Raw genomic sequence first — 19,536 nt, 5'->3', positions numbered from 1 at the left:
TCAGAACTTTTTCAAAGAGCGCTTTTAATTGAGATTTAAAAAGAATTGAAAAAAGTGGAAATTACAAATATCTGATTCGCTGTGGCAAATTATCTATTAGATGTCATTTTCCATGGTGGATAACAAAACACTAACTTCTCATGGGAAGTGACAGCTACGTATCTCAATTTTCGAAACACTGGTATGTAGTCATCTGCCATTTTTATGTGATAAAAGTGTGATTAAAAAATTCTCCAAAATACTACAACATTTTTCAAAGACCCTTTTCCGTAATAAATGTCTCTGTGCAGTGTGGGAAAAGATTTATGAAATCAGTCTTCCCCCTGCATGATATTGGGTGACAGGCCGCCATTTGTCACCGTAAATCAGATACATTTTGCAATTTCTTGTTATTGAACTTATTCTGAATATAAATTAAAAATCCTCTTTGAAAAAATTAACAATTTTTTCTTTTTTTTTTTGAATATTCAGTCATAATTTTTTAAAACTTCTGGATGATGCAGGACTTAATTGACAATTTCAGATGACGAAAGATGAAAAAAAACATCGAGATAACGTTCGAAAGATAGTACACCCGGGCCTTAATCTCGAAAACGAATAATTCTAGGAGATAAATTCAAAATACCTTTTGTAGCTTTTGAAATTTCCCACAAACAAAGTCCTTTGACAATTTCTCTTGAAACCACTCATTAACGAGATCATATCAAACATATAAAAATATGAAATATCGAATAGTTACACCAGTCCTCATCCTTGGTCTGTCCCGAAAGATGGTTTTTCATGCGAGAAAAAAAATAGAAAAAAAAATTGCTTTAGGAATTTTACCACTGTTCTTGCCTCTTGTGCCAGTCTCTGTGCATATCTGGCGATTAATTTGTGTTCGTCATCAACTCTGGAGCTATCGAGGCTCTTCAGTGTTGAACGGCTGTCCATTGAACCAGCGTCGAATGGCGCCATAAAACCGGGATCCGGAAAGCCGTTGTGCGATGGCAGGGGCGACGGGGGTCTATGATACATAAAATCTTGATTAAACAATTTATTTTGAGAATGCGATAATGGAGAATCGATTCTCACACTATGTGGGACAGATCCAGCGTTTTCTCGGGCTGCTCGGGGAATCTTGGAAGACTATTTTTTCCCTTCTCTGGGACGCATCTGAAGCTTTTGCGGAGGGAGTGACCGATTTGTTTAGATGGGGATTTCTAGAAGAGATGAAACGACCAATTAGTTGAGTAATTAATCGATGAGTTTATTGAATTTGGTCTTGAATTATTTTTCTTTCTCTCAATTTTTCAATTTCAAATCTTTCTTTGAAGCTGAATTGAGAGAAAAATATTGAAAGAGTTTCTTGTTAAAAAATAGTCTACCAAAAAAGACATTTTTTTTAACATTTTTTTCTCAATATGACTCACTCTTTTCTTTTTCGAAATGTTCGTTAGATTCCATAGAATAAAACTAGATTTTTTTTTTGATTATCTCAATTAGATAATAGAAAATTAAATTTTTTCGGTTTACATGTTTTTAAAATTTTTTTCATGCAGTATAAAAATTATTCTGAGTAGTTCTCATTATTTCCATCACCAGGGTCCCCCCCTTAACAATTTAAGTAAAAAGAAGTTATTTGTCCCATTCTTTGCAGATTTTTCTGTAAATATCTTTGAAAGCAATAGGTTTAGGGAAAAATACACTACACTACACTGTTAAAAAAATTTAACTGAATTTTCTAGAAAATGACACTGAATTCAATTTAACGGAAAAAAGTCTATGAAATTTCAAGTTTCCCTGAAAATTCAAGGAAATTCCTGATTTTTCAGTGGAAGAACCATGAAGATTCCGAAATTTCCATGAATTTTCAATGTAAACATGATAATTCAATAAGAAATTGCTCTAAAATTTCAAAAAATTGAAAATTCAAGGACATTTTTGCTTGAATTTCCCTAATTTCCATTAATTTTCATGGAATAATTTAACTGAAATTTATAATTTCCACGAATTTTCCACGAAAACCTCGAATTTTCAATGGTAAAATTCCCAGAAATTTCAATGAAAAACCGTCACTTGTTTCATATTTCAAGACAAGCCTAGAAACTTCAGTGAAAATTTTTTAACAGTGTACGAGAAAAGGGCTCTTGGCTTCCTTCTTCAATCCTAAGATATTTACAAAACAATTGAAATGAGTTAATGTTAATGTCAATTACTTACGAAACTACTGTACTCCCTAGTCTCGTGATCATTATTATGCCCACCGGATACTTTTCCACGCCAAAAGCAGTCCTGGCACAGTTGATACGAGTGACACTTTTGGCAACGATAACGAAAACCAGTGAAATTGTCCTTGTGACAGGCGTCACACACTATTGGATGGGTTACTGCAATGCACAAGGATTAAATGACTAAAATGGAGCTTCGAATAGTCAATAAATTGTCTAAATAATGTTCTCGAAGAATTTTTTCAATTTTAATAATTTAAATAATCCCAATTTTCACAATTCAGGAAATATCGAATTTCACTTGATCATCAGTTTTTTCTGGATATGTTGGAATCTACACTGGAATAAAAACTAGCTCTGCAGAAAAACTATATGGTCCAAGTGAGAATATTTGATGGTGTGAAATAGATTTAGTTGAGTGAAATTAAGCAACTTGAAAGAGGGAAATTTGATAAAAGATTTCAGAAAAAAATATATTTTTGTCGTGATCATCAGAAATATCCCCAGAAGAATTAGAACTGTTGTTGGAGATAACTCCATAGACTTATACCATAGAAAGAATACATTGACGAGAAAAGAATGTTTCTCAAAAAAAATTGTTCCCTCGAAATTATTTAGTTTCGTCAATAACACAGTTTTCGGCAAGAAAATTGCACAATCTCGTGTGAATGATTCGCCTGTTGATTCAAATATTTCGTTGCTTTTGAAAGCAGAGTAATTATTCATGTTTGAGACCTTCAAAATCGAATCAAACAATTTTTTTTGTCATTTTCCAATAGCCATTTTTTGGCCAAAACAAGACTTGTATTCAGAGGTTGTTCGTGTGTCTCTCAGTGTAGAATTGTTTTCGTAGAGGAAATGAAAAACTTTCTATCAAAAGTGAAGGTGATGCTTCAAAATATGTCGATATTTTGTAATTTTTCTGCCCTTAAAAATGAAGATTTTAATTACCAGACTCAACAGCAGCCATTCTATGATAAAGTGGCAGCCAAATGAGACAGTGAGGCCCGGGATCCGATAATAGCGTGTCGAGGAAATCGTTAACAGTAACTTTGGAATTCTGCAACGTCAAAGTTTCGATTAGACTTCATCGATCATTCACGAAATTGGTAGAAATTGTTTGGGGTACTTTACCGGTGGGAATATCGTGGCAGCTAGCCCCTCGGAGTACGGGAAGGACGGCGTTTCGTAGACAGCGGCCGTTAGGGATAAAACTTCTTTCAGATATTCCGAAAACCTCCAGTGGATCATGTGACCATTGCTGTCCGATATTTGAGAATAAATATCTGAAAAAAATGTTAAGAGATATTAAATTATATTTTTTAGTAGATCATGAAATTCTTTACAAAGAATTTCTTCTGAAATTCTTGTCTAAATCCACGTCTTCTTGAGATATTTATCAACTCATGCCTCTACATTTTTTCCCACTCGATTCCATAAATAATTTCCTTCATAAATATCTTAATTATCAATAAATAATGAACTTACATCGAAATTTGTCCATCAACTTGCCAGCACAGATAGTTGCGAGAGCAACTTTAACCGAAAAAACAGTGATTTTATTGTTTTCTCTGTAACAAAAGAACAAAACTTGTATTTTTTTCTCTAAACAGCAATTTTTGGTACAATTCTATATTAATATTAATATATTAATATAAAAATTGAATTATTAATTAATTATTATATTATAATAATATATTATTATATTATATTAATTATTATTATTTTTTATTTTTTAGATGAATTTTATTGTAATTTTATTTATCTTATCAAAAATCCTAGGTACACCCAGAAAAATTGGTTTATTTGAATTAAGTAAACTTCATTTGAATAAAATAAACCCTTTATTTGATTCAAATAAAATTTATTGAATTTAAATAAACAATTTTTCCGGGTGTAGATTCTGGATTCTGGAATCCAGTACTTTTTGTCTCTCGATTTCAGTTTCACGAAGTACTGAAACTTATTTTATCTCTGATTAGTTTCAATTGACGAAAATTATTGAATAATGATCTTACCCGCTAGTATAAGCAGCGAGAAGCCAATTCAGGAGCAATGCAGTTATAGAATCAACTTTACACTGTTGTGACACAGGTACCCTTTTATTAAGAGCGTGAAATAGGGAAGACAGTAAAGTTTCGAGTCGCGATACACCGAGTGTGCTTGACGGCTCCAGTGTGTTGAGACCATTTTCCCTGAATGCCTCAATCACGTTCCATATATCAACGTTGTGCACTGAAATCAAATTAATGAGAATTGAAAAAAAAATCACCGCTTGATTCAAATATTCGTGTTTTTATCAGTGAAGTGTCTGTTTTAAGCGATCAAGTTCATCGATTTGAACTCACGGTGAACTTTTTTCTGTATAAATCTCAGTTTGCACGCAGTTCTGTACGATGCAAATCTGATACTATCAAAATTCTGCTGACGCATCTCTTGGAGTAACTGGAGCCTGCTAGCCTCACCACTGCTACTGCTGCCTGAACTGACAGCTCTGTCCTCCGCCATTTTTATTTACTGAAAGTAAAGGATTTATTGATTACTTGAGTTATTTAACGGTTTAAAGCTTGCGGGGTATTCTGTTAAGGGGATACGTTGGTGAAATTTAAAAGTCCTCACTGCATCCGTTTTACGTTATTCGCAGTAGATAATGAATAAATCGATTTTTAATTTCATAAATTTTTTGCGTCTCTAGAGCAGAGTAAAATTTATGAAATTCGAAATTCATTTATTCATGATCTATTGGAAATAAAGTAAGACGGACGCTTAATCGGAGACTACTATGAGTTTTAAAAGTCGTGGGTTATTGGAGTGAGACTTTTCATACGTTGAAGATCGATTATATAAGTAGATCTGAAAATGAATAATTAGTGCAAAAAAAATTTTTTTTCACTGTTCATTTACCCGAAAACGCTTAGAATGTCAAAAACTATCCAGGGTCTCGAATTTTGAAGGTATGAAGGATTTTTTTTTTGTCAAAATTTCCGGAAAAATATGTGGAATAACAACTACGAGCTATTTTTTTTTTAATTCGCCTCTTACATGGCTAAATTTGCTTTTTTTGTATTTTTTACACAAATAGTGAATTTTTTTATATGAAAAAAACCGAAATCAGTTGTGTAGAAGTCGAATTCCAAAAAACTGGCTTGTAATTGTTGTTTCACACATTTTTCCGAAAATATTGAAAAAAAATCTTTTGCAGCTCAAAAATTGGAGGCCCTGGACCGTTTTTAGCAATCTAAGCGTTTTCGGGCAAACGATCAATAAAAAAAATTGTTTTTTGCACTAATTATTCGTTTTTAGATCTATATAATCGATTTTCAACGTATGAAAAGTCTCACTCCAATAACCCACGACTTTTAAAACTCACAGTAGTCTCTCCTTAACTTCATTCTTTGGAGTGTAACGAACATTAAAAAAAAGCTAAAATCGTATGAAAATTACGGCGCAAGGAGCATTTTGAAGGTAAAAACAGGAAGAAATGATGTTTTTCGTAGTTATACGGGGCAAAATCGATCGGGTCCGCGACTTTCCCTAGTTATTCTCATATTCCGACATATATCACAAACTGTTCAATTGGTCCCAAGGTCCAGTGAAGACTTTTAAATTTCACCGACGTATCTCCTTAACGAGCTTCTGACGTTGGAATCATCTACTTTTTGGTATTGAGCAGCAACTATTCGGCGTTTGTTAAAATTTGAGCCAATCGGTTGAGATTTGTGCCGTGAGGACACTTTTGCAGATTTTATTCCTCTAAAAAATCAAATTGGCTATGGATTTCTCAGAATTATCATTTGTTAATTATTGAATTATCTCGGTAATCAGTATTCCTAATACGATAAAATGGCATAACATTTGTTTTCTTGAAAATTTCATAATCAACAAAAACTGTTTTTACATTTTCTCTTAGATCTTCTCATACCAGAGATATTTACAATTTCTTGAACTCATCTCCTCTCACATAAAGAATTTCAATTTCTGTACCGCAAGTGGAGTTTTCTCCTTCTAGTCTCGAGCTGAACTTCTGAATTCAAGACTCCATGAGTTCGTGAAAGTGAAGGGCCTAATTATAATTTCAAGCTCCAGGTAAAACTGGAGCTCCTAATTCACAATTTTCTTCTCAAAGATTAAATCTCTTGGATTCTTCGGGATAAGAGGATAAAGCCGGGGGGAATTGTTTACACATGTAAATAGGCAATATTTTGTCTATAGGGAACAAATGCGTTAATACCGCACAAATTCTTTCACCAATATTCATTCGATGAGGTCGTTTAGAATACTTTGGGAAGTTTGAGGGTTTAGGGTGAAGATAATCCAGTGTTTCAACGAATAAAGTTCATCATAAATTAGTTAAGACCTATCCTAATCAAAACGAATGAATTCATCAATTGAATATCTATTATATAATAAATCTGGGAAACATTTATTGAGATCTCATTTGGGCTAATTCACATTTGTGTATTAATCTATAAACACCTTCTCAGCTCTCGTTATCGAAATTTATTTGATGCCTAAATTCATTACAGTACACGGAGAGAAATATTGAGTAAAAATTACGGAACTCACAATTGGCTCACCGATTATGGAATCGACTCAGAAAATTTAAGTGACGGTATCGTAATTTTTTACAGGAGATTTCGGTAAAAATTACGGAACGCTCTGAAAAAATTCCGTGACAGTTCCGTAAAATTTCCTACCGCCACATTTCGCTCCGTAATTACGGAAAAGATACGTAATTTTTACTGAATATTTCTCTCCGTGTACACGCAAGCGACCGGCACTGATCTTTTATAGGGTCCTACTCACTCTATAATTGAGTGATAGTACACGGAGAGAAATATTCAATAAAAATTACCAGAAAAAAGACGTAAAAATTACGTTTCGAAACGTAATCTGGGAGCGAAGTAAAATTCAATAAAAAGTGTCAATCGTCACGTAAATTCTACGATCTGTTCCGTAAAAATTACTCATCCGTCCGACGCCTCACGGCTAGCCATGAGTCACCGTGAGGGGGAGATTTTCACAACACGTTCCGTAATTTTTCCGGAACTTTTCGTAAAAATTATTAAACATCCAAGAATTTTCATGTTCTGAGGCATAATAAGTCTTGAAGTTTCTGTTAGATTTTACAACTTCCAGAAAAATTACATGACTTTTTCGTATTTTTTCGGTGACAGACCCGAAAATTTACTGAACGTTTCAGATTTATTCTCTTATATTCCTATAGAAATTCACTGAAAACGATTCTCGCTTGCGGATTACGTGAAATGTTCCGTAATTTTTCTTGAATATTTCTGTCCGTGCATGATTTAGAAATGAAGTCGATTTCGGCTGATTTCAGCGATGATTTCAGTGGCTTCGCAAAAAATGATTTCGGAATGATTTCATGCCAGACTGACGCCGTGATTTCGGGAGTGAGTAGCTCCTCGAATTTTTTAAATGTTTTTTGGAAAATCATAAACTCAAAGATTGACGTCAACAAAATTTCTTAAATTATATCTTGAGTCGCCGAGACATGAGTATAAAATCGTTTACAAGATATTTCCCCTGAAGGGGCATATTTCTCTGGAAACAAAATGCATGTTGCTCCCTCCGGAGATATCCTAGGGGCGGATTCAACAGATTGAATATATTTTTAATAGCCAATACGTTATCCGACGCACTGCACGGTCTGGTAGCTCTGATAATAACCGTAATACATCTCTCCACTGTCAATCTCCATATCTGCACACCCTCCCGACATTCACCGGTACACTCAGTCACTCGTCCTCAATAAACTCCACTGGATAAATTATCTATCACGTTTTTTCCCCTTGTACTCAACACTGAAATTACCGTAACACGTTTCATCGCGTGATAGTGCGGTGTAATGCACTGGTACTGTATCGCTTTTCATGATACGAGGGCGTTGAGCTTAAACAGCGTGAAACAGACATTGATCTGCATTTCTTTTTCTCCGGAAAAATTTGTTATTGAATTATTTTTGGCAAAAAAAATTGTTATTTTATGATACATGCCTGAAAAGTGCACTTTTCAAAACGGTTTAGTGTGCGTAAAGCGGTTGTTCCCCGGACGGCGTGCGTATACTTATACTGTTAGAAAAAAATAAAATTTCATAGACAGTTGACTAGGGGAGGGTGTGCCTGTACCGCCCACCTAAAGGAAAATGCCAGTTTTATATTTTATATTTCAACTTGAGTATAAAAAACGTATTTGTGAGACTTCTTTAACTATTGAACTCGTTATTCTCGAAGTGTAGACGCCTAATTCTCCTTAGAATCCACAAAATTGATTGAAGATAAAAGAGAGAGCCTATTGAGCGGTACTACCCGCCGTCGGGTAATACCGCTCGGTACGATTCCAATGCCGCTCATGCGTGTATCGCTCGCGCCGCAACCTAACCTGTACTCGAGTGCTGTCGAACAACTACGTGGCCGATCCTATGAGCGGTATTACCGGCTCCGCTCGGCGTCAACAAAATTGTTGATAATTATTGACATGAGTGGAGTTTTGAGTTCGACTTGGTCTCAAATTACACGTGAAAGTACCACGAATCGAATAACCACAGTTTAATATGAGAATTCAGCGTTTGAAACTATCAAAAACCTTAATTACAAGTCCACAAATTTTGCATTGTAAAGACCTCAAAACTTCGTTACGTGTTTTTTCATATTTAAAGTGGTAAATAAAGTGAAGTTTTTCCGACAATCACATCCTATCATCAAATTCTTCATGATCAGGAACAGAAAGAAATTTTCAAGTTGATGGTTGTGAAGAAAATCGGGTGAGCGGTACAGGCACACTCTCCCCTACCAATTTTCCGGACAGCGACACTGAATGCAATTTGGGGAAAATCATAAAATTTCAGGTTTCACTGAAAATTCAGTACAATTGCAGAATTTTAAGCGACATAAAGACGAGAATTTTAATTCATTTAAATTTCCAATCGAATATGAATATTCGGTGTCAAATTACATTAAATTTTCAGTGAAATTAAAAATTTCATGATTTGTTCCCCCCAAGTCGCATTCAGTGTCATTGTTCTGAAAATTCGAGAATATATTTATTTTATTTTTAACGGATTTTGTTGCGAGCTCCAAGGGACTTGCAACTGGCCATCGCCCGAGGCCCTTCAGCCAAGTATTTACATTTTATGTACCATTTATGTAATAAGAATATATTTACCAGAATTTTCGGGTTTCCCATTCATTTTTCAGGGAAATTTGCAGTTTTGTTTGATTTTTCCACGAATTTCTAAATTTTCAATGACAAGATTACCTGAAATTTCACTGGAACTTGAACACGATAAAAATTCGCGGAATATGGCACGGAAAATTCAGACGAAAATTTTTAACAATGTCAAGTGAATTGTCGTGCGCCGAGTTTTTCAACTCACTGCACGGAGATAAATATTCACTTGTAATACCACAAGAGCTTCAAAATTATCGGGTATTTTCCGATATGTTCGTTGCAAACAAACGAAGGAGTCAAGTTTTTCCTGAAAAACTTGACGACATCGTTTGTATGCAGAGAACCTTGAGGAAAATGCCCGATTAATTTTGAAGCTCGTGTGGTATTCGGGGGATTATTTTTCCAATCCAAGTGTTGGGCAATATAATTGGACCATGAGACGAAACTCACAATTGAGAAACGAAAATTTTATAATTAACACTCATTTCGAATAAAAATCCTCGGATTACCACAATTGAATTCAATCTGTCAGTTTGACGAGGGGTTAATTTGACTGCATGATGTTTTGTTTTTTATATAGCAACTACCAGAGAAAATTATCAAAAAATTATTATAATTATTAAAAAATTATTTGGGTTGGAAAAATCAATAAAAATTACGTATCTTTTCCGTAATTTCGGAGTAAAATGTTGTTGTAGGAAATTTTCCGGACCTGTGACGTAAATTGTATCTAAAATCACAGAATTTTTCCAGGGCGTTCCGTAATTTTTACCTGAATCTCCTGTGAAAAATTACGATACCGTCACTTAAAGTTCCTGAGTCGATTCCATAATCGGTGAGCGAACTGTGAGTTCCGTAATTTTTACCTGAATCTCCTGTGAAAAATTACGATACCGTCACTTAAAGTTCCTGAGTCGATTCCATAATCGGTGAGCGAACTGTGAGTTCCGTAATTTTTACTGAACACTTCTCTCCATGTGTCTATATCAATCTAATCCTCCATCTTCTGATCCGCGCTAAGGACGCTGATCCTGCTCCTCCTGATTTTTTATTTTCACAACTAAATTCCCTCATTTGTCCCCTCATCTGAATTAAATAAATACCTCGACAATTCCTAGAATTACGTAAAAACCCGTACGTCGACCTACTTCTAGATTCCAATTGATCCTTGAATGCAGGAGGAAATACGCGAATGAAAAGGCTGGCGTACGAGTGTGAATTCGAAGGCCAACGCGGGGGCTTCAATAGGCTTTTCATTGAACCGTATACACCTCTACCTATTCAATCGATCTGTTGCCACATGAATGAATTGTAACTACGGGGGAAAGAAATTCCCCTCTCCCGTTTTTTTTCCATTTTGCAATCTCGTTTTTTTCGCGTTCATTGTTTCGTTGAACCGCGGCATTGTCACCTGGGATGGGTTAAACTGCATTGTTTTCGGAATCTGCGCTTCTCACGCCCGAGGATTTGTCCCAGTGCCAGGTTGGCAAACCTCCAGATTTATCGATGGAAATTTATTCCGTATTTTTTCTTGTTTTTTCTTTTTTTATAACAGAATTAATAAACTGTTTTTTTTATACATCAGGGAAGCAGGGGCGAAGGGCCAAACGCGAGAGACTGGTGAAATTATCAGAAAGGATAGCCAATTATAAGGTTCAAACGGAAGAGTTGAGCGCAGTGATGACGCGAGACGAGACGAGACGAGACAAGACGAGAAACTGCATCTGCTCGTCTCGTATTGTTGTCAGGAAACCATTCCCTCGTCTCGTCTCGTATCGAAATACGAGAGGAATTTCTTCTCTCGTCTCGTCTTGTCTCGTCTCATACGGCCTTATCTCGTCTCTATAATCCAATTTCCACGGAAAAAAATACACAGAGGGGCAGAGAGTGGGAACAGGCTCCCACGTTTTTCTGGGAGAGTAGAGTGTGGAGACGAGACAAGACGAGAAACTGCATCTGCTCGTCTCGTATTGTTGTCAGGAAACCATTCTCTCGTCTCGTCTCGTATCGAAATACGAGAGGAATTTCTTCTCTCGTCTCGTCTTGTCTCGTTTCATACGGCCTTATCTCGTCTCTATAATCCAATTTCCACGGAAGAAAAATACACAGAGGGGCAGAGAGTGGGAGCAGGCTCTCTCAATTCTCGTCTCGCCTCTCGTTCTCGGCCGGCTTTTCTCGTCTCGTCTCGTCTCGTCATGTCTCTTGTCTCGTTTCGTCTCATTTCTCTCGCGTCTCGCGGCATCACTAGTTGAGCGAAATAATCAGAAAACATGTCTTGCTCTTGTTGATCCTTCCAATAACTCCACCCGTCTCTCTTATTCATCTTGATCTCATATGTGTGAAGATGAAAACAATTGAAAAAATTCCTATAATTAAAAAAATGACTTCATCCACTCCTCCCCTTCTCGAGGCCAATCATAAAAAACATATCCCTACAATCAGTAATTTTCTGCCCCTGTTTCCCCCATGTAATAAAGATCCGCGCGGTGTAAATATCGAGCCGGTGTCGGGTGCCTGCATGTATGATAACCTGCACTTGAACGGTGGGGGAAAATGGGAACCGGCGTAAAAGAGAGTAGAGTGTGGAGTGCCTAGAGGTGATAGTGTGTGGCACCGCTCAGCCCATAAACACAGTCTGCTCTAGACCTCCCTTCAATCCACCCCTCTCCCCCTCGCTCGCCCCACCCGCTCCTATTTTAATACGCAGACCTGCATTTCTTTGATCAAGATTATTCTCGAATAAAATGCTTAAGCGTTTCAGAAAATCCTGACAGCGAGAGAATGAACAGAATTAAAGTGGGAAATGCGAGTTGAGGGAAGAGGAAACTCGAGTCGAGTGAAAAAATTTTGAGAGAAATTGAGATAAAAGGAGTTTGTGCCACATGTGGTGGGGGAACGAAGGGGATTGGATTTTTTTTGTTTTGGGGAGAATGGAATGAGTGTAACGAAGGCAGAGGAATGCGCCGCGGTTGAATCAATACAATAAGTGGGCCAGGTGGGGGCGTGTAAGACGTCCAGCGGTGGGAGGTAGGGGGGAGTCTAGTCTAGGTAGTGAATGGAGGGAACGGAGAACTGGACTGGCAAAAGGCGCGGTCGATTTTTGATTCGGAATTTTCTCGCGAGAATTCAAATTGAATATTTTTTTTTTTAAGTGTTCTTAGTAGTGTAATTGCCAGGGATTTAATGTTGATGAACATTTTGAAAAGTTGAATTACATTTTTGAATGGAGAATTTTTATTCTCCATTCGAAAGAAAAAGTTTAACGAAAAAATCAATTCGTTTTGTTCATGAATTGACTTTTTTGTTAATTTTCGTTCTTTTTTAATTGAAAAAGTATTGAGACCGAAACAAAATTCAGGGGAAGTAAGAACAAATTTCTAGGGGGAATTCGGGGAATGGGATAGGCGGGTGAAGTACTCAGAATGGTCAGACAGTTGTGAGGGTCAACGGAAGAGCAAGAGAGTCCTGCTGATTTTTTCGATAGACTTTCACATTTAGCCCTTTTGATAACACCACCCGTTTCTCCTGTTAGACCCTTAAAAAGATTTGGGTGAAATAACCAGAAACGTCAAATGGGAGAGACAGCCGAAGATATCGGAAAGGTCAAACGGAAGAGTTGAGTGATTTATAAATTTTAATCAATGGCGATCGATAGGGCTCAACAATATACCTACATTTGAAAGAAAAAAAAAGATTCAATTCCTTCCATTCATTAGCGAACAATTGAAGAAAAACTACGTTACATACGTACACACATACACACATGTATGGCCGAGGTCTAAAAATTGCATTTTCGGACTGTTTAGATCATACCGGGTCGAAAAAAAAATTAATTTTAACTCAGTTTGTACTAGTCACAAAGATGTTAACATCCCGATTTAACGCGATACGTCGATTTCGCGATTTAACGCAAAGATCGCCGTCATTTCGAAATCCATCATTCGATGTGTGATTTCGCCGTCTTACCTCCTTAAGACAAGTCTAAACCTTAATTTCAACGCAGTTTGTACTAGTCACAAAAATGTTAACATCGCGATTTAACGCGATACGTCGATTTCGCGATTTACCGCAAAGATCGCCGTCATTTCGAAATCCATCATTCGATGTGTGATTTCGCCGCCTTACCTCCTTAAGACAAGTCTAAACCTTAATTTCAACTCAATTTGTATTAGTCATATAGATATTAACATCGCGATTTAACGCGATACATCGATTTCGCGATTTAATGCAAAGATCGCCGTCATTTTGAAATGCATCGTTCGATTTGTGATTTCGCTGTCTTACCGCCTTAAGACAAGTCTAAACCTTAATTTCAACTCAGTTTGTACTAGTCACAAAGATGTTAACATCGCGATTTAACGCGATACGTCGATTTCGCGATTTAATGCAAAGATCGCCGTCATTTTGAAATGCATCGTTCGATTTGTGATTTCGCTGTCTTACCGCCTTAAGACAAGTCTAAACCTTAATTTCAACTCAATTTGTACTAGTCATATAGATATTAACATCGCGATTTAACGCGATACGTCGATTTCGCGATTTAATGGAAAGATCGCCGTCATTTCGAAATCCATCATTCGATGTGTGATTTCGCCGTCTTACCTCCTTAAGACAAGTCTAAACCTTAATTTCAACTCAGTTTGTACTAGTCACAACAATATTAACATCGCGATTTAACGTGATACGTCGCTTTCGCGATTTAACGCAAAGATCGCCGTCATTTTGGGATGCATCATTCGAAGTGTGATTTCGCCGTCTTACCTCCTTAAGACAAGTCTGAACCTTAATTTCAACTCAATTTGTACTAGTCACAAAGATGTTAACATCGCGATTTAACGCGATACGTCGATTTCGCGATTTAACGCAAAGATCGCCGTTATTTCGAAATGTATCGTTCGATTTGTGATTTCGCCGTTTTACCTCCTTAAGACAAATTACAAGGGTGAACCCAATATAACACAAAAAATTCAAAACTTAAATTTGAACGATCACAAAGGTATTCGGAAGCATAATTAGCAAACTCAATCTTTTTCTTTACAATCTCATCTTACACCGAGCATGTTCTCATAATTAAAAAAATAAAACATTCAAACGTATGAAATGTGAAACCAAGGTCAAATAAAAAAGGTCTAAATAACTTCCATCATAACTTCTGACCGCAAATATTAAATTATTAAAAAAAAGAGTAATACGGTTTTTTAAAAAGGTGCATGGGGTTTTATTCTTGTCTCCTCGGAGTTAACAACTCCATTAGTTAATTTAGCGCTTCGCTAATGACTGAAAAACTCTCGTGCAATTGTTGATGCGAGTTAATTCGATTAGACCGAGTGAGATAGCCACTGTCAGCGAGCCATACAGGCTTAAAATAAATAAACGCTAGCTGTTTAATACCCCACGGCGCAGATGACTGCCGTGATACTCTTGAGTTATTCTCCTCGTTTGTTTCATCATACCGCATAATTACTCTACGATGCATGAATTTCACAATCGCAACGGAACTGTCAACGAGAAGGAACTAATGACAATGTTGAGTTCAACGAGGGGTGTTCGCAGTGTTCATTAACACAGTCCATGGGAAAATTTATCGTGGATATACGGGAAATTTTTCCGCAGATGATGATGATGATGATGATGCATAATCGGAAAGTCCCAGCTTCAAACTCCGGTCTGGACTATCCATTTTTTCAGTAAAAATTTTCTGGTTATTCATATTGAGAATAATCACGGTTCCCCTCCTACCTCATGCAAATCCCATCCAATCATTTCCTATGACGTCACAAAAATGTGAAACGCCCTATGAATTCCCTTCTTTAATGTAAAAAAAAAAACCCTTTGCTTCACCTCACGGTACCCCACTTTTCGCCGCTTTGTAGTGGTGTGTGGGCGCCAGCGTGCTTCTCTTATGGCGCACTAACACTCGGACGGACCCCCCACTCCTCTCACACCGAGACGATTCGAGACTTACGCCGAGCGATGGGTTAAGGTAGTTTCAACCGTGAATAGACGGGAGATCGTTTTTCATCCGAATATTTGAAAAATGGTTGAGAATTTTTGTTTAAGGATATCAAAGTACTTCGGCTGTTTGTTCTACAGTGAAGTGCTTTTCAGCTCTTGTAGTCGAACATCAGAGCCTTCATTTGAGCCCCATTTGACACTAGGATTCCGGTTGAATCTCGATATTGAACTGTTAGAAAAAAAAAGTCTAATAAAAGTTAGAAAGTTTGCCTTTGGAGGAAGATTGATGAAATAATTCTAAAATAGGAATTTTTTAAAATTACGAGTACTTTCTAAAAATCTCATTATTTCATAAAAATCATTTGTTCAGAATGCTAACAAATTTATTCACATTCAGAATTTTGTCAGAAATCGATTTCATTCCTAAAAAAATTAGGTTTCAGAGAGTTTGAACAATTGCAATTATTTATTTATATACGAGTGTTTCAAAAAATTAAACGAAATTAAATTTAAATTAATTGTGTGCAAAAGACGATTTGAGTGACGCTGAATATTCATGACTTTTGTTAAATTCATTTCACGCAATTTAATTGGAAAATTTAATCATTGAAAATGATTGAATCTACAGTGGGCTCTGTACCACACTGTGAAAAAATACTTGGATATCCTTAACTGAGATAATATAACAAAACTCGTACACCAAGTCTCTTCAGATAATTTCTCCTCCCCAAATGTTGGAAAATTTATCCACTTCAATGTTTAGTTGGAATTTAAATGCATGAGTGGAAAGGAAGTTTAGAGAAAGTTTTTAATGAGTTGAGTGTGACAGTTTTGTAGCTGATAAATTTTTTAATTAAAAATATGTTTCAACATTTGGCTTGGAAACTATTAATAAGGAGGTAATTAGGTCATCAACGACCGGATTCCGTTCAAATTATTAAATACTAATGAAAATTTTATTGCTCCAGCTTTTACATTGATTATTATTTTGATAATGAGTGGTTTGAGAAAGAAATGTTAGTGGGACTTTTTTATGGAGAATTTTGTTAGCTAAAAAGGCAAAATAAAGATGTTTCGTGACATTTCTGGTTGAAAATTCTCATTATCGGAGGAGATAATTAGGTAATTAACTGATGCATTTTGATGGGATTATGACGTTTTGGGGAAAACTTTACTTTAATGGTTTCTTAGTTTCCAGTTTATTTCAGTGATGAGACAGTCTAGTGGAAAATGTCAAGCGATTTTTTTTTGTAGAGACTTTAATTTTTTACAAAATAGGTGTTCTAACTTTTTGTCTGAAACTATCTTGTCCTGGGGACTTTTCCAAAATGAAAAATGTGAAAACAACTGACTGATAATAGAACGCCTTAGGGAATTGGAAACCCTGCGAAGTCTTTTGATATTTTCTCCTAAAATTTGCATCCCTGGAGAAATTTCCAAAATTATAAAACTAAAAAAATGTTCCTGCAATCTTCTTCTAAATCTCGTTCTTCTCAAAATGATCCTAAGTTTGTGAAACTAAAAAAATATCACGTAGGGGAGAGTGGAGCAAAATGAAACGGCCGAAAAACTACTATTTGACCCAATTCAAGCAAAAAAAAAATTTTATTTTATCAACTTTTGTTTATTAACTTTTTTTATTATTGGGAGTACTGATGAGAATAATAATTTTCTATTCGTCTTATAATTCAATTGATCAGATTAGACCGATTACACTTTTGTTTTTTCATTCAATTGAAATTCAGCATCACATTTTCCTTTTTCCCCCTCTGGGTCCGCTCCTGGGCCGTCCTCTGGACTTTGGATTTTGCTGTTTCAGTTTCTTTTCAATTATTCCATTGACAAAATCTTCTCCCGTCAAAACTTCTCAATAATTTTTCATTCTACTGAATGGTTAATAAAAAAAAATATTTAATCAAAAAAATTTTTTCGCTTGAATTGCGTCAAACAATCGTTTTTGACTGTTTCATTTAGCCCCACTCTCCCCTACATAAATTAAGCTTGACACTTTGAAAAACTCTTCAATTGTCCCAAAAACACGTGATTTCGAGAGGAAATATCAATACCCCCATTCAAATAATATTCCAAAATAACATTCCAAATAATCATTCTCTAAAACCCTAAAAAAACAGTTCCACCAAAATTTCACCGTTTTCAACAATTTCTCTTTTTCTCTCCAATAAAAAATAATCGAACTAGGAAACAATTAAACTCCGACATTCCCCTCCCATTCCCATTGATTTCCCCCCTCAAACAAAAACTCGAGTAAAAAAAGGCAAACTAGACTAAATGAATGAACACTTTGAGAACACAAGAATTCCGGAAATAATTCTCTCGTTTTTCCCTCACTCCATTCCTCCTCCCATCCGACATGATCCGCGGAGTGACATCACATGTGTAAATGAGCATTGATACATGAAGGTGATAATTAATTTTTTCCCAGCACGAGTCACGTCAGCAGAATAACAAATAAAAAAATATCGAAAACCGATGGGAATAACAGAGCGCAAATAATGAGTTGTAAAAATTATTTCGAATCATCGAATGAACGAAACGTTGCGTGAAAGTATTTTTCCGAGTCTATTGACCGTTGCCGGACAAATTGCCAGTGCGCATTGTGTCATCTGGGTATTTTCGGTGAAATTAGTGAGTAAAAGTCTCGAGAGCTGTCAACTTCGTCCGGAAAAACTAGCGGCTGATCCCCCCCTCTGACTACCTACAACTCCACCGCAAACCGGTTATTTTTCTCAATGAAAATTCACCCACGATAAAAAATAAATGACAAATTATTTTCACACATGGATTTGTACCTTTTGTAGTGATCTGGAAATTGTAATAGTCACACTTGATAACGATTATTCACGATAAACAAGGCGACGGGAGCCTCGGCGGGTCGCGCATCTTTGGCCCCGCGGCAGCCATCACTGGAGGATTTCTATTCCAACGGTTCGGTCTGTTCAACATTTTCAACTCCAGCCGTCGTTTTTTACGCGCAGTCGTCGGTGAATGGGGGAACGGCAGAATCGAAACGAATTATTTGGCTCCCCGTATCCTTGTAATTACGGGAATTCCACTGAATGCACTGAGAGAAAAACAGCAGAGTTCTCAAACAAGTCTTACTTGTGCCAAAAACATCGTTTGTTAGAAATTATCGAGAGAGAATTTTTTTGGGACAAACATGCAAAGCGCGCGCCGAGATTGGAAATTTTTATTCCAAAAATGGATTGTCTTTTTGAAAAAAAATTTATTCTCTGCGCAAGCAAGAATAGTATATTTCGATACGATTGCGGAAAAGTGTTTTTGGGCTCGTGGGAGGTTTGTAGCACGAGCCGAAGGCGAGGGATATAATCCCACGAGTCTAAAAACTCTTTTCCCGCGAGTATCGAACCCTATTTTTCATCACAATGTGTGAGAAGTGGGGTTTTGCGCACGCAGAGCGTGTGTAAAATGTCACTTTACGCACAGCGTGATGAAAATGTAATTTTTAGTCTGAAAAGGCACCGTCTTGTATGAATGATCCGCCTCTTGAGCCAAATTTTTCGTTGTTGTTGAGAGCATAGCAATTATTCATGTTTGCGACTTTTTAATTCGAACTAAACAATTAGTTTTTTGGTAATTTTCAACTAGCGATTTTGTTGGCCCAAACAAGACTTGTTTGAGAACTTTTTCGTTCTTCTCTCAGTTTTAGTGTTCTTATTGCTCAAATATTTTTCAAGAAAATTTTAGCAATTTTTGATGAATTTTCATCAATTTTTGACGTAATGAAATGCAGTTCCACTCAGGTGTTAACAAGAATTATTTTTTTATAATTATTTTTATTCTATACAATCAATTTTTCATGGACTTTTTCATTTTTTGTTTTAAAATTTCAATTCATTTATACTCGATCGCTGACAAAAATGCTTTCATACATTTTTTTCAATTGAGTCGATTTAGCTTTTCTTCAAATAAAAACTATTTGTTAATTCAATTGAAAATTGATGTTTTGCGTTTTTTAATATTTTTTCATCCAATCACTTTTCAAAGGTATTCCTTGAAATTTAACTGCAAATATTACTAATTAGAAATTTCCAAGACTCTTTCCGGAAATTTCAGTGAAAAATTTTGAATAGTGCATTTGCACTCATTCGTTAACTAAAAAACATTATTTATATTATTTGTTCCCATATTCCGATCAATT

At 36.0% G+C, this 19,536-nt stretch overlaps 2 protein-coding genes across 7 annotated transcripts in view; one reads left to right on the top strand and one right to left on the bottom strand.

Annotated features, from left to right (window-relative positions):
• The window catches only part of LOC107041790 (dystrobrevin beta), a 30,952-nt gene extending 12,682 nt beyond the window's left edge, over nt 1-18,270 (bottom strand). For 4 of the 6 annotated variants that reach the window (XM_015262531.1, XM_015262530.1, XM_015262529.1 and 1 more), the window contains exons 1-9: nt 18,167-18,270; nt 4,559-4,727; nt 4,229-4,445; nt 3,699-3,781; nt 3,345-3,496; nt 3,162-3,270; nt 2,203-2,369; nt 1,075-1,202; nt 826-1,006 (exon numbers count right to left, since the gene is read on the bottom strand). In XM_015262531.1, coding sequence (XP_015118017.1) covers nt 826-1,006; nt 1,075-1,202; nt 2,203-2,369; nt 3,162-3,270; nt 3,345-3,496; nt 3,699-3,781; nt 4,229-4,445; nt 4,559-4,718 — 1,197 coding nt within the window. In that variant the 5' untranslated portion in view covers nt 4,719-4,727; nt 18,167-18,270. The remainder of the gene's footprint in view (nt 1-825; nt 1,007-1,074; nt 1,203-2,202; nt 2,370-3,161; nt 3,271-3,344; nt 3,497-3,698; nt 3,782-4,228; nt 4,446-4,558; nt 4,728-18,166) is intronic. The other 2 variants (XM_015262534.1, XM_015262532.1) reach the window with 1 other exon arrangement.
• LOC107041792 overlaps nt 1-19,536 on the top strand; it is a 61,786-nt gene that overhangs the window by 23,014 nt on the left and 19,236 nt on the right. The gene's annotated exons all lie outside the window — the stretch shown is intronic.

The sequence above is a fragment of the Diachasma alloeum genome, unplaced genomic scaffold (genome assembly GCF_001412515.2).
Source record: "Diachasma alloeum isolate Michigan unplaced genomic scaffold, Dall2.0 Dall_scaffold_00379, whole genome shotgun sequence".
Classification (NCBI taxonomy): Eukaryota; Metazoa; Arthropoda; class Insecta; order Hymenoptera; family Braconidae; genus Diachasma; species Diachasma alloeum.
Note: the sequence above shows the minus strand (reverse complement) of the source record. Positions and strands in the feature narration are given on the sequence as shown.